The following is a 15222-nucleotide window of genomic DNA, read 5'->3' as shown; positions in this document are numbered from 1 at the left end:
TAGTAAATGAGCTTGTAAATAACTCCAGGGCAAGAAAAATGCTTTTACTTCTTATGTACTATAAACAGTGCTCAGTGCCAAGTTCTAAAGGGCATAGGCTCTTCTCAAATGCTTCAGCCAAAGGGTGTGCAGTGAGTGACAACTATGAAAATATAAAAGCAGAACAAAAGAATAGGCAACTGGCATTACTTTAAATAATGTCACTAAGCCATTTACAGAGTAAAAAGCTGCCTGCTGTATTGTGCTATCTGGGCCAGTGAAACTAGGACATGCTGAATATGAAGAGAAAAGCACAGGCAGAGGCCTCTAGAAGACATGCTGTTGCCTCCAGTGCCATCAGCAGAAAGGAGCCAACAGAGCTCACTTCTTATAGAGCCACTTTGATTTAGGCACCAAGGGACTCATCACCGAAGCCACAAACCTCTTAGAAATTAAAGTCAATGCTTGCAATTGCACTTAGAGCAAATTCAAGCAGCTCTGGAAAAAATATGCTTTATTATCATGGTCAACACATTTACTGCAACATCAAAATATCTGAATTTAGCCTTTTTTCCTTCCTTTTTTCTGTGTATAAAAATTAGATTTTTAAAATTAATTATGTGATTTATTAAATATTTTTTCCCACAAAAATACACTTTTCAAGCTGTTCTTTGAAAGAGACAATCAAGAATGATCCATGAGAATATGGAATTATTAAGTATTACAGAAAGCCAGAGAACTGAATTGAGAATAAATTTTCACTTCAAAGGTAATTTTTTCGTACTATTTTCCTTGCTATTTACAACAATCTTCTCAATAAGTCTCCAATACCTATGACAACTAGTATGTTTTCTTCTTTGGTTAGCAGAAGATCACAGAATCTTACACTAATTATAAATCTCCATAAATTGTATGTAATAATTTCTTAAAATGACTCTTCTGGGTGTTTTTTCCTTTTTAAAAACAATTGAACAATAGGTTGAGTATATTTATCAAGGTAGAAACTATAAGCAGGAACTAGCATTGTCAGCAGCAGGTTAAATGACCTAAAGATGATTAACTTTGTTTTGGCTTTATTTTTCCTGCGGGTTTCTAATCAACCCTTTCCGGTAGGTTTCTAATCAATACCCTTTCCCTTAAAGAACCCTTCCTCATTAGAGGATTTACATCCATCTTCAGTTTCAATAATGCAGGTAGACAGGTCAAAGATTCATTCTTACAATTTCAAATTCAGAGTGATAAAAATATTAATATGTGTTAATTAATTTTTTATATTTCCCAATTAATATACTTTTACATCATTACATCACTAGATATAGTAGTGTTTCAATGCAACTATATGCCTACTTATAAATGTAACTTTAGTTATTACAAATAAGTTTTAATCTTTTTCAGTTGAAACTTTCCTAAGTGTAGTATAATTATTTACTGTTTGATTACTTGCCAGAATCTTCATAGTTTCAAATTAAGAGAAAAGTAAGTATGGTATTTCCATTTACAAAAACATCCTATGGCACTGACTTTGAATCTAGAATACAGAATGTTTTTTACCTCCTTGTAGACCTAGAACATGAAGTCTGTTAAGCTTCACTAAAACTATGACTAACCATTGTGTGTACCACATTCTTTGGTTGTAAGAAAAGAATCTTTACAGTATAAATGATTTTGGAATGAGTATCACAATGTACTGGCTCAATATCAGAGGTTTGTTTCCCAAGTAAGAATTCACTAGCTCACTTGAAAATCAGTTACAGCAGATCCTTTATTCACAAGTCTCCTCTGGCCCTATGCCCAACAAAAGAAGATTTCCAAAAAATCTGGGTATTTTTGCTTAAATACTTAATATTTTCATAAGGTTAAAAAACCTTTTATAAATGATATAAACAGATGTTGTAAATTAATATCTTTATCAATCACTATTATTCCTCTTAAACGTACATTTTTTTCTTTCAATGATTTTCTAATAAAATATTACTTTATTTGACATTTACTGTAATGGCAAAATAGTTAAATCAGCACCAATTCTGTTTCCAAAAGGGGGAGAGGGCAGTAAAGGGAGTGAGTGCTGAAAAAAAGTACCTATTGGGTACAGTGTTTACTGTTTGGGTGATGGGTACACTAGAAGCCCAAACCTCACCATTATGCAATTTACCCATGTAACAAACCTGCAAATGTACCCTCTGAATCTATTAAAAAAATTAAAATCTTAAAATGATAATTATTTATTCTTGCTTATAAAAGAGTTAATATTTAAAAACAATAAGGTAGAATTAACTGGTTAAATGTATCAAGAGCAATGTTCAGGTGCTTTTGAAGTGATATATAAGCAAAGAAGAGAAAGAAAGGAAAAGGGAGGTTGCAGAGTAATAGACAAATCACCTCTACAGTCATCGACAGTAAACGTTGGGGATTGACTCCAGGATGACCACCATGTATACCAAAATCAAAGCTATCCCTCCACATATGCAGGTTTCTATAATAACTCTCATGGATACTTTATTTTGACTTTGCATTTGGTTGACAAAAAAATTTGTGAATAAGCGGGCCTGCAAAGTTCAAACTGCATTAAGAGTCAACTGTACTTGTTACAACTTAAAAAAGATGATTTTATTTCCTAGGAATAACAAATCAAACATAGAAGAAAAACTTACCCACTAAGAAGAGCTTGCTTGTCACAATGTGATCAATTAATTACCATCTGAGCCTTATGCTTTGACTGAACAAACATCATATTCGCCTGTCTAATAGATGTTTATCAAGATTCTTCTGCATTAAATGCACTGTTGTGAAAGACCAGAAAAAACCTGTTGCATGGTCATTACCCTTGAGTTACTTCGGAGTTCATCTTGTGACATGAATTCTACAGATGTAAACAGTACCACATGAGAACTCCCCAAAAGTCTTATAGGACTTAAGAAAATTACTTTTGGTCCTGGTAGGAAGTTGAAATTTGCGTAGGGCTTGAATGAAGAGAAAGATTTTGACAGACAAACTGAAAGATTAAGAATTTTCTGGGTAAAGCACTTGCAGAGGCACAAAGAAAGACGCTTTGTGTTCGTGAACCCAAGGAAGACAGGTCTGAAGCAAGAAAGAAATGAAGTTACACATTTGAGAGATGGAACATAAATAAGAATCATTTGCTCATGTCAAATAAAAGTGGACATTTTTCTGTTACATACATCACATTGGTTTCACATGTGCACAATACCTGTGGCCTACACCATAAGTTAAATTACTAAAATAAGTTCCTATCTATAAACTTTCTGTGATCTACTAAGGACGGTTTGGGGAAATTGAATAAACAGAATTCAGATTGCAGTGAGAGGGGGACTGAGTGGCCTCAGAAAGAGAGGGAATACAGAAAACTCTTTCAAAAGTTTCTTTCATTCTAGAAAACTTTTGTGTACGTGGTACAGGCTTTGTGCTACATACTGGGATACAATCACTGAAATCGCAGACACGGTCCTTGAGCCCCCAACTGGGAAAATTAGGGTTGAGTGATGTGCTTTTACTACTTTATGTAAACAGCTAAGCCAGGTATCAATTTTAGGGCAAAGTTGAAGATATAAAGAGCCTTATCTATGGGGGCATAAGTCTTCATTCTGAGAATCACTGTGTCTAACAAGAGATATCAACAGACGTATGGTATAAATGTAAACATGACAGGTATATGGAAAAAAACACAGTCTTGGAAGTAGGGTAAATTAACCCTTGACTCTGAGAAGCAGAGAACAATGATAGAAATGATTATTGTTTACTAATATCTTCTTCTGCATTGCAGGCACTAAGTTGCTGGCTTAGAGCAGACCTTAAGAAATGTTCTCCTTAAAGGACTAGACAGTAAATATTTTTAACTTTGTGGATTAAGCAGTCTCTGACTTTGTAGCATGCAAGTAGCCACAGACAACATGTAAATGAATGAACATGGCTGTATTTCAATAAAACTGTTTATGAACATAAAAATTCGATTTCTCAGACTTTTCACATATCACAAAATATTATTCACATTTTTATTTTTTTCAACCACTTAAAAAACATAAAAATATTTATTCTCACATGGGCCCTAAAAACCAGGCTCTAAGCCAGACTTTGGTGACCTCTAACCTAACAGAGTGAAGGCTGAGTAACAGAGCAGAGGGGAGGGAACTGGCAAAAAGAAAACTTGGATTTCTGTCTGGCAGATTATGCCTAATTTGGGATGAACATACTTCTGGGAGTTCATAAACATCTTTCATGTTTGTTTACACGGTGGTGTAAGTGAACAAGTGCAATTTACTGAGGCTAGGACTGACAGATTTCACCAGATCCTCAAAGGTGGACTGGAGGAACTTTGAGAAATACTGACTTAGAAGAACTCAAGCGTTAGATATTAAGATTCTATTCTTGTATTCTATTAATTACACGTAATGAACAGATAAAAATATTAGCTGGATTAATCTGCCCCTGACTACCATTCATGAATGATGTTACTGATACCTTTTCTTTATCTACTTACCCTTGTATTTGGTTCCCCAGAATTATTAAAACTGCTAATTATTATTACTGATCCCTTGCCATGTGTCAGCTACTTTGCTAAACTGTTTAAAAAATTTATTTAATCTTCACAACGGTCTTCTGAGGTAGGTACCATTTATGCTTCCATATTAGAGTTGCGAAACTGGCGGCTAAAAAAGGACCTTTACCTTTTTGTTTTCTGCAGGAGTCTCTTCTAGATCCTCTTTATTTTATACTTCTTTCCTAAGTAACTTCATTGATTTCAATTGCCAGTTCTATGTTGTTGATCCTCAAATTGCCTAAAACACATTTACAATGACAGTCCCAAGCTCAACATGGCCAGAATTGGCAAATGTGGTCCTTTCCCAACAATCACCCTCTTAGCAAATGGCAACATCACGTACCCTTATCTCTAATATTCCTCTCCTCCCTATTGCCCAAATGCTCAGATACAAAAGACTATTTATTCTAAGACATAATTTTAAGCTCCTTCCAGTTCCACCCTAGTTACAAGCATCCCATGATGGTGTACTAAGCAGTCTTAAATACATATTTTTTTAAAGTGAAAAAGGCAATATTATAGAACAAAATTAAATATTATAAAGCTATGGTTGTTTAAAAAACCTATATCAAAAAGGCTTCCCTCTGTGTGTACATACAGTTGGAATGGGATTATAGTAAAGTGGTTAAGAACATAAGCTCTACTTCAACTGTTAAGAGTTGTGATACCTCAGACAAGTCATAGAACCAGTAAAATGGCAATAATAATAGTATTTCATGGCTGTTTTTTGTGAATTGAAGGAATTAACACACATAAAAAATTAAAACACTGGCTGGCATGTAGTAATTGCTCAGTAAATCACAACTATTATTGCTAATGGTTTTATCAATATTAATAATACAAATGCATAGAACGATTATCCAATAATAATCATTTTCACACTGACTTTGCAATTAGTGGTGATACCACAGGAGTTTTATATACCTACTTTTTGCCTTTCTGTACATGTGCCTTTCTGTGATGTGAAAATCATTAGTAAAATAAATCCACAAAACTCTCCATTTTAACACTCTGAATTAAATAAGGATGTATTGTCACTTTAAAAACAATCAGACACATTTCTTGTTACGTCTTTAGCTGCCTGAAATGTTTTGTGACACCTATTCTGAAACTGATCTCAGGCTTAACAATTATCTTAGTATAGTGAACAATATCACCATGTGTAATTATTTTAGTGCTAAGTGTTGTGCTTTGAAGGCACTTAATAAATTTAGTTTCCTTTCCTCTTCCAAATCCTGAAATACAAATTAATTGTAAAAATTAATTCCACTGAAATCGATAACTTTTTTCTGCCAAGCCAACCTAAAAGTATATCTACATCTTAGCCAAACTCAAAATTTATATTTCAGAACAAACATAGACCAGCTGGAGTATGTTTGAAAATACTAATCCTTATTAGGGCATCTCTTCAGAAGATGAGTTACTTTATCTGAATTGAATCTCTATTAACAGTAGTGAATTCCTAAGGGAGACAGCAACAGTAAATAAAAGAATCCATGCTTACATTCATTTGATGGTTTCGCCGACTTGAGAATCATTTCTGGCACCATGATTTTGTGTTCAGGAAACAAAGAACATGAAACATTACGTTCTTCGGAATGTTTTTCTTGTGCCATTAAATGAATCAAGTAAATGAGGCAATAAGGCATGAACAAGGAATTTAGATTTCAGCAATATTTTGATCCACAGTAGCTTTCAGTTTCTGAAACTTTGGAAGGGCCAACATCCTTTGTAAGAATTTTTGGCTTATATTGTTAATAATCAGCAGAGCCAAGAAAACATTTCTTAGAATGTTCAAAGACACTACCTTAGCCTTCCTTCCCTGCAGCTATAACATTATTTTTCTAAGAGAAAAGGCAGACAGTCTTCACAAAGCCATACCAGACTTAAAATACAGAGAATATTTTGGTAAACTGTATTGGTTAGAAGGAGAAAAATAAGTCCTAAGGCAAGTATCATCCATTTTCCCAAGGTGAATAAAGTATGCTCTCCAGGAAGTTTCTCATTTGATTTATTTCATGACCTACATTACCTGTGTAACTTTTGGGTAATAAAACTGGAAAAAACTAACAGAAGGAGATTTAATATTTTGCATATTTATTGGCATAATTATTGTCTAAAGACAGTAAGAATTTTAAAATAATACCTTGAACTCATTGTAAATTAGCTTATTCAAGCACTATCCCTTTAGATGTGAGTTACAGTTATTTCAGTGTATATTATTCATTTCTTGACAGTAGAACAAGGAAAATTTTGATAGTTTCTACATATGATTTCATCTTGAGAAGTTAGTGATATGCCTTGGAAATTCATAAACACTTATTAACCCATTGTGAAATCTAACATCTATAAATCTACCTAAAACACCTTAGAATACTTATATTTATTGCCTGTAGAATCTTGTAGAATAGTGAACTCCATAAAGTTTTGAACTCCACTATGGACTTCCTGAAGTCCTTCACTCCCTTGATTAGAATGAAAGAATTATTTAATTTCCTAGAAATAAATTGTCAAGGCCAAAAAAAAAAAAAAAAAAAAAGCCATTTAGAGCCATATTAAGAAAAAGTGAGCCGGGTGAGGTGGCTCATGATAGTAATCCCAGGACTTTGGGAGGCTGAGGCAGGAAGATCACTTGAGGCCAGGAGTTCAAGACCACACACAAAAAACAAAAAACAAAAAACAAAAAAAAAAAGAAGAAGAAGAAAGAAAAGAGTAAGATTTTCTCATTTCTTGGGAAGACACAATATTAATAGATAAGAATGAAAGAGCAGAACTTCAATTTTCTCCAGTAAGAGTGATAATACGCATGCTAGAGTCAGACTAAACAGTAAATAGCAAGCAGCCCAAGACAGGTGAATCACTAAAATGGGCATAAGAATCTAGACTTAACCAGATATTTTCTCAAAGTCTTAAAGAATGTGGCAATATATTCTCAAAGAATCTTTTGGTGATTTCAAACACCTTGGCAAGGACACTGGAGATGCACAAAGGCAGGGGATGACAATCTTGAAAGACAAAAGAACGGCTAATGTGAACCAGATACCTGCAAGGGAGGCCTTGATCCCTGATAAATGTTTTTTTAAAGTTACTTTCCAGATGACTTGCATTATCCAAACTTAGCTGGGTAAGTGCTGCTCAGCAGGATTTTAATCATACCAACTAATTTCTTACAACATAGCTCACCCTATATCCTCACTCTCTCCATTTGTTAATACCTCATTTGCACTGAGAAGATCAAGGAGCCTCTGACTCAAGCTCCTTCAGCTTTCAATATTCCCACCGCAATATTCCTTTGTATTTCAGCCATTTCCTCTTTTCTATCATACTCAGGGAAACAAAATCAACCTTCTCTGTCTCCAAGAATAAACTTGTGTTCTTGAATTATCGCCTCTGTTCTCTGGAACTTTGCACAATTAAAATTATTTGTATCATATCTTTCAATCTCTCCATCTAGAGGTGTTACATCCACTCTTCACCCGGAAAAATGATCAGATTCCTTTGTTCAGAAACATGCATGCACACACACATCACACACACCTCTTACTCCTACTACTCCCTCAATTACAGAGTCTGGTACATGAAAAGTGCTAATAAATATTGGTAGAATCAAAGAAAAAAGGACTGCTACGTTTGATCTCTTTCCTTCCTAATGCTAAGCTCCCTGAAGAAAAGTTCATAAGAGTTACCTCTATTTATCCATCTTGCCAGCCCCAGCACCATGCATATGAACAGACTTTAGGGATGGTGAAGGCAGCCTCATTCTAACCCATTGTGTACCTTCTAGCTCTATTCCCTTGAGCTCCACCCCAGAGTATCTCCTGTTCTAGCCTTTCCCACCCATGACAAGAACTGCATGCTAAATCTAATTGTGAAGGGGAATTAAGATAGAGATGGTTAGAGAGAGGGAGCTGAAATGAATGACAAAATGGAGAGTGGAATGGGCAGCAAGCTGATAGTGAAGTCAGAGAGCTCAATTTAGGAATTCAGAAAAACAAACTGTTGAAATAATGGGGACAACATATGGAGTTAGAGGGTCTTGAACAGGGTCTTGAAGGAAAGGATCTGCACAGGGGAGAAATAAACTTTGATAGTGGAAAAATATTGGAAAGGTACAGAATACCTATTACTAAAGAAGCATAGAAGTGATTTTTAACACATTCATACCACATCATAATTGACAATTGTTTGAAAATTGTGAAAGAGTCCTGCAATATTTTCCATAGTTAGAATATAAACATCAACATCTTGTCAGTATTTGGAGAAAATATATTACTCTAACAAAGTATCTTCAGCTGTTAATGATATAATAAATAATTTTACTAAATGGTTAGAACAAATCATCTACCAATTCTGCATGTGCCCTCATCCTAGGGACTTAGATCCTTGACCCATTTTTCTCCCCACTACCTTTGATAACATAAATAAATGGAACTAGATTTTATTATTTCTGGCATTTTACTTTCCTTTTTTTCATTTTGTTCGTTGGTTCGTGTGTATTTCAGGTGTGATTTCCTTCCACTGTAAATGATACTTCTATTTTTGAAACACCCACTGTGCCTGGGATAGTACTGCAGATAGTTACCCAATAGTACAAGTTAAAGTAAATTGAGTAATTTCTAGTTTATAAAGCTGATATTTTACATTTACAGATGTTTTCTTCATAAAAGTTAAAAGTTCTATTAGAAATCATAGTCTCAGTTGTACGAAGCTTATTTGATATGAGATCTGTCCTGAGATGAGGTATCCATGGGAATTAGAGAAATATTTCATATAGTTTTAGGTTCCACACAGATTTCTTTTTCATATCCCAGGAAACTAAGCATCATTTTCAACATTCAATCAATGTACTCTTCCCTCTGTTGTGCAAAGTCCTTCCTTGTGTACTCATCCTGATTTATTTGTGTTTTTATGCTCAGGCTTTACCTCTTCAAGAAGGCCTCTCGGAATGAGTCTCGTCCTTTCCTGTGCTTCTGTTCTACTACTCTGACACTTGTATTTAAAATAATTGTGTTTTCTGAGCTAAAATATTTATATGTGATTTGCTCTACGATACTGTGATATCCTTGAGGGCAGGAACAGTATGCCATCCCTTTATCCCTAGCTCTTATCCCAGTGCCTGGCATGATGTCTAGCATATACTAACCACAAAGATGTTCAACAAATGCTTGAACTTATTTCAAAATCTCAAATGTGCTTGTTCTCTCTCTCTCTCTCTTTGCAAAGTGGTTAAAAGCATGGGCTTTGGCACCAGGTCGCCTGGGTTTAAATTCAGGCCCAATCAGTTATGAGACCTTGGGAAAATTACCCAATCCCTCTAAGTCTTAGTGTCTTCAACTTTAAAATGGGAATAAAAACATTTCATAAGTTTCTTGTGACCAATGAAGGAGCGAAACTGTATACACTCACACAAACATAACTTAGGAGAGCATGGTAAAAGCTCTAGAAGTGTAGATATATTATTTTTATCCACTTAGATACATGAATACTTATCATTCTTATGAAACTGATTAGTATAATTTCAAAAGTATATTTAGAAATGACTTTGCACAGTTTTGTAGAACCTTCCCAATAATGTTTTCATTTTCAAGTGAGGAGATGATACAGGATATTGTATGGAATATTACACAGTTAGTATATGAGTGAGGGGACAATTCCTTACACTACACAGGCTGGGCCACTAAAACCAGCAGAGATTAAAAATTTTACATTTTAAAACCCAACCTGCAGTTTACCTAGAGCTTCATTCAGTTCCAAAATATTTCTGGCTCAGGAACATTTTCTTAACATTTGCCATTCTTTACTACTTCATACCCTTTCTATCTATATTGAAAGAAAGGGCTGAAAATTAAGAGAATCCAAACTTGTTTAAAGAGAGACATCTAAGAGGGGCTTTCTTATGGGAGATTAAAATTAAGTAATATTTCTTGGGGGAATAGGAATCCAGAAATACAGATCTCATGGTCAATGCAGAAGCTGAAGCAATAAAAACTAACCTTTCTTAGAATAATTCTGAATTTTGTTAAATCTCTGTAGGAGAGATGAAATATAATTAAATTAATGGGGAAAATCATTAGTAGAAGTCCTAAGAAAGAGAAATATCAGGCTATGCACTAAAACAAAGAGGGGTGATAACTGAGGGTTATCAACATTTGTCACTTGCTTTAGAAAGATCAAGAAGATTGAAACCTAAGGATAGGCTATCAAATGAAAGGTAAAATTATTATGTAGAAAGAGAAGCATAAAATTTTACACATAGAAAGTCCACAGGAGAACATCCCATTCAACCCATCATTATACAAGAAAACTGAGTTGTAGAGAGAAGTCAAAGTTCATTCATTGAGTCACTTTGGAACAGAACTACATATTTTGGTATCTTGGCTTCATAATCCCATTTCCTTTTTGCACCTGTACACTGCAATCTAATCTCTGAAAAGAGGGTATTCCATGAAGTTATTAACAACAGAACTTCTGGGAAAGAAGATATTATTTGATGTCAACATCTGACCATAACTGAGATAAAACACAAATGAAAAAAGCAAAGAGACTAAGTGTTTTAATGACAATAATTTGAACCCATTACCTATTAATACAAGGATGAGCCACAATAATAGTTTTTATGCAAAATTACTGTTGTGTTTCATAAGAAAACTATGCTCAAGTAATGAATGATAGGGCACTAACTAGCTAGAGAGGAAAAGAGCGTAAAGAGGGAGAAGAAAGAGAAAAAGAGAGAAAAAGACAGACTGGAAAGTTGAGGGAAGAAGAAAAATCAACTCTCAAACTTACAATCTCTCACATAGGAAGCACTGGTTTCCTTCAAGGACATCAAATAATGTTTCTATTTCATCTAAGTATTTTGAAATTTGGTGGTCAAAACTTTCTCCACCACCTCATGCTGTAAATAATTACTTCAAAACCAATAAAAATCTATCCATCTGAAAAGGGGCTAATATCCAGAATCTACAAAGAACTTAAACAAATTTACAAGAAAAGACAACCCCATCAAAAAATGGGCAAAGGATATGAACAGACGCTTCTCAAAAGAAGACATTTATGTGGCCAACAAACATATGGAAAAAAGCTCATCATCACTGGTCATTAGAGAAATGCAAATCAAAACCACAATGAGATACCATCTCAAGCAAGTTAGAATGGCAATCATTATAAAGTCAGGAAACAACAGATGCTGGTGAGGATGTGGAGAAATAGCAACACTTTCATACTGTCGGTGGGAATGTAAATTAGTTCAACCATTGTGGAAGACAGTGTGGTGATTCCTCAAGCATCTAGAACCAGAAATACCATTTGACCCAGCAATCCCATTACTGGGTATATACCCAAAGGATTATAAATAATTCTACTATAAAGACACATGCACACATATGTTTATTCCAATACCGTTCACAATAGCAAAGACTTGGAACCAACCCAAACTCCCATCAATGATAGAGCAGGTAAAGAAAACGTGGCACCATGGAATACTATGCATACATACACCATGGAATACTATGCAGCCATAAAAAAGGATGAGTTCATGTCCTTTGCAGGGACATGGATGAAGCTGGAAACCATCATTCTCAGCAAACTAACACAAGAACAGAAAACCAAACACCAAATGTTCTCACTCATAAGTGGGACTTAAACAATGAGAACACATGGACACAGGGAAGGGAACATCACACACCAGGGCCTGTCAGAGGGTGGGGGCCTAGGGGAGGGATAGCATTAGGAGAAATATCTAATGTAGATGTCGGGTTGATGGGTGCAGCAAACCACCACAGCACATGTATACCTATGTAACAAAACTGCACCTTCTGCACATGTATCCAAGAGCTTAAAGTATAAACACACACACACACACACACACACACACACACACACACACACCCCAAAACCCAGGAAGCACCACCATAAAAAAATTAAACAAAATAAACAATACAAATGAAAAATGCCTCATACTTACTGTAAAGGAACCTGACTCTAAAGAAGACAAATAATTCTCCATAACAGATAGAACAGCTCATCTGATTGGAAGCGCAAAGATGCAGATCCATCACAGGGATGCTAGCTATTTTAGGTTCACTCTAATCCTGTAATTTTAAGACATGACTCAAATTTCCTACTTCTAATTTATTTGCCAATATATCCAGTAGAATGAATAATTTAAAATAGGTACTTTCCAGAATGCTGAGTGAGACATAAAAAGGATTTTGTGAAAAGCTTTTTGGTATAAGTAAATTTTGTGATAAGGTTCTTGCTATTAAGGAATAGAAAATGGAACCAATGTTGGTTTTAAGAGGAAAAACAGTTGCTGACTATTTAAATCGCTTCAATATTTCACTTACCGTTGATTTTACATAATATTGAGCATAGTAATGAATAGTCTAACCTGTCTGACGAATTTTATATAATTTTAAGCAGTGTTTTGTTATATTTTACAATACAAAAATAGCCATCCTCCCTTTTGTATTTGTTTTTTAAATATATACCTTTAGGGCATTACGCTTTTAAATTTATAAGCAGCAGAAAATATCTGAAACACATATTCGTATTAAAACATTATTCTTTGTATAAAACCACTGACCCATTTTTCTAAAGTAAAAATCGCTGCTGGGTTTTTACTTATATTGAAACTATAACAAGTACAGTTCAATTATTATATTTATACAGTACCTTGAAGAGTATATGTCAAGTTGCACAACTGACCTTCTTTTCTATAAAAAGTATAGATGTAGCCAAAAATAAGTAACTGAATTATGGAACATTTTGAAAAAGAGAACCCTGTTGCTTTTGTTGCATGTAAATAAATTTGGATGTTTAATACTTCTTTGCATTTCCTTGCATATTTGCAAATATGACCTTAATTTTTTTAATTAAAAAATCTGTTCACTTTACAGATTTAAAAGTGATACCTTGTGAAGACAGCTGTACAGAAAAAATAAACCCATAAATTTAGCAGATTTTCAGAGACATAAAAATAAATTTTCTTTTCAAAGAAGAACCAAATACATGCCACAATTCCATCACAAGCCATAGTATGAAAATCAATTTTTTCTCTCCATAAAGAATTGAGTTGTTTAGGTTGAATTCACATCACTCACCTGTTTGACTAAGCTGAGATGTGCTTCTACTCCTTCGAGACACTATGGCAACCACTTTGGCACTAAGGCTGGATCTCCGTTTCTTTCCACCTGCTCCAACTGTACCAACAGCTGTGTCTGACTGGCTGCCGTCATTATGCTCCAGTGTGTACATCTCTCCACTCACACTGGTGCTCTTCATGATGGCTCTTCCTGAAGTCCCCATCCGTCTGCCTTGCATTTTGGGGGTAAATGAACTATATTTACAAAGTAAAAACATATATGCATCCATAAATTACAGGTCTGCATCACTGAAATTCTAAATCTAATTTATTTTGAAATAATCCAGACACATTTTTAGGGGAAAAATGCAGTTGAGTAGTGGTTCTACACCTACAAATAGTTTAGTATCACACCACCGCCCGCAAAATATTTATTACTAGACATGGCTTAAAACAATGCCATTTCAAGATGGAATAATTTATAAACTTTTTAAAGATTATAAAAATAAGTGCAACAAATGCCATACATGGGGAGAAGAATGTTACTGACCAATTTTGTAAATAGTATAGTTACTATGTTACCAGAGAAAAACTAAAATATTTCAATTATTAAGAAAAGTTCATATACATTTCAGAGAGAAAAATATTTTTAAAAACGTACACTCTTTAAATGTGCCACATAACGAGGCTTAAGAAATGAAGAGTATTTGTTCTAATTTCCCTTTGGGATTATAACTAACACACCTTGCTTCATGAGTCTAAGTAAGACTTCAAAGAAAGCAAAAACTAAAACGAAAACAACAACAAAAAATGCTTTTGGATTAGTTGCCCCTCCTCCTTCCTTGTGCCCTCATGCTCCACTTCTCCACACAAACTTCTTCATCTCATTTCCTTCTTTCAGTGCCTCACACTCACATGATGTAGACTGATTTCTTTTTGTTTTTTTCCTTTCCTATCAAAACTTGTCTATGTTACCGGCTTGTACAAGTTTATCTGAAGAGATTCCTTCTCTCCCCAAAGAATATATTATTGTTAATTATTTTATGCAGCATAGAAAGTTAGCTGGGAAAAACTCCTTACTATTAGCCAAAGTAAACTATGTCTGAGAGTTGAGGAGAGGTAGGGCAAGCAGGCAGGGAGCAGGGATGTTAGGATTCTTACAACCTTTTAAATTACAATGCGTATGCAGCTTTATTATCCATCTAGACCAGTGCATTTCTGTCTAATAAAAACCTGGTTTGATACATCTAAAATGACCCTTTTAATTTTGTTTCCTGAAAATATTTGCAAAAACTAATTATATGACCCTTATTACCATTTTGATCTTCATTTTCTACTTCTTGTTTTGAACTACAAATTACATACTAGCTGATATAGCATCTTTAACAGTGAGGACATTTAATATGTAAGTCAGAATAAATCCTAATATGATTATAAATTGTAAAACAGAAAGTCTTGGGATTATGTAACAAGTTTGTTGTCATATATATAATAAGAGAGAAATTGGTATGAGGTGAATTCAGAAACGTGGGAGAGTAAGATCAGGAAGGAGAGTTTATAAGCTATGGAAAACAGATTAAGACTGGTCCTTAGGATCCTTCATGGA

At 34.5% G+C, this 15222-nt stretch overlaps 1 protein-coding gene across 50 annotated transcripts in view; it reads right to left on the bottom strand.

Annotated features, from left to right (window-relative positions):
* RIMS1 (regulating synaptic membrane exocytosis 1) overlaps positions 1-15222 on the bottom strand; it is a 491301-nt gene that overhangs the window by 50719 nt on the left and 425360 nt on the right. For 37 of the 50 annotated variants that reach the window (XM_025382124.1, XM_025382126.1, XM_025382128.1 and 34 more), the window contains one exon: positions 13636-13871. The exons of 6 other annotated variants lie outside the window; for them this stretch is intronic. In XM_025382124.1, the coding sequence (XP_025237909.1) occupies positions 13636-13871 (236 nt within the window). The remainder of the gene's footprint in view (positions 1-13635; positions 13872-15222) is intronic. 7 more of the 50 variants (XM_025382142.1, XM_025382146.1, XM_025382139.1 and 4 more) reach the window with 1 other exon arrangement.

This window comes from Theropithecus gelada, chromosome 4, assembly GCF_003255815.1.
Source record: "Theropithecus gelada isolate Dixy chromosome 4, Tgel_1.0, whole genome shotgun sequence".
Classification (NCBI taxonomy): Eukaryota; Metazoa; Chordata; class Mammalia; order Primates; family Cercopithecidae; genus Theropithecus; species Theropithecus gelada.
This window is presented reverse-complemented; position numbering and strand designations above follow the sequence as displayed.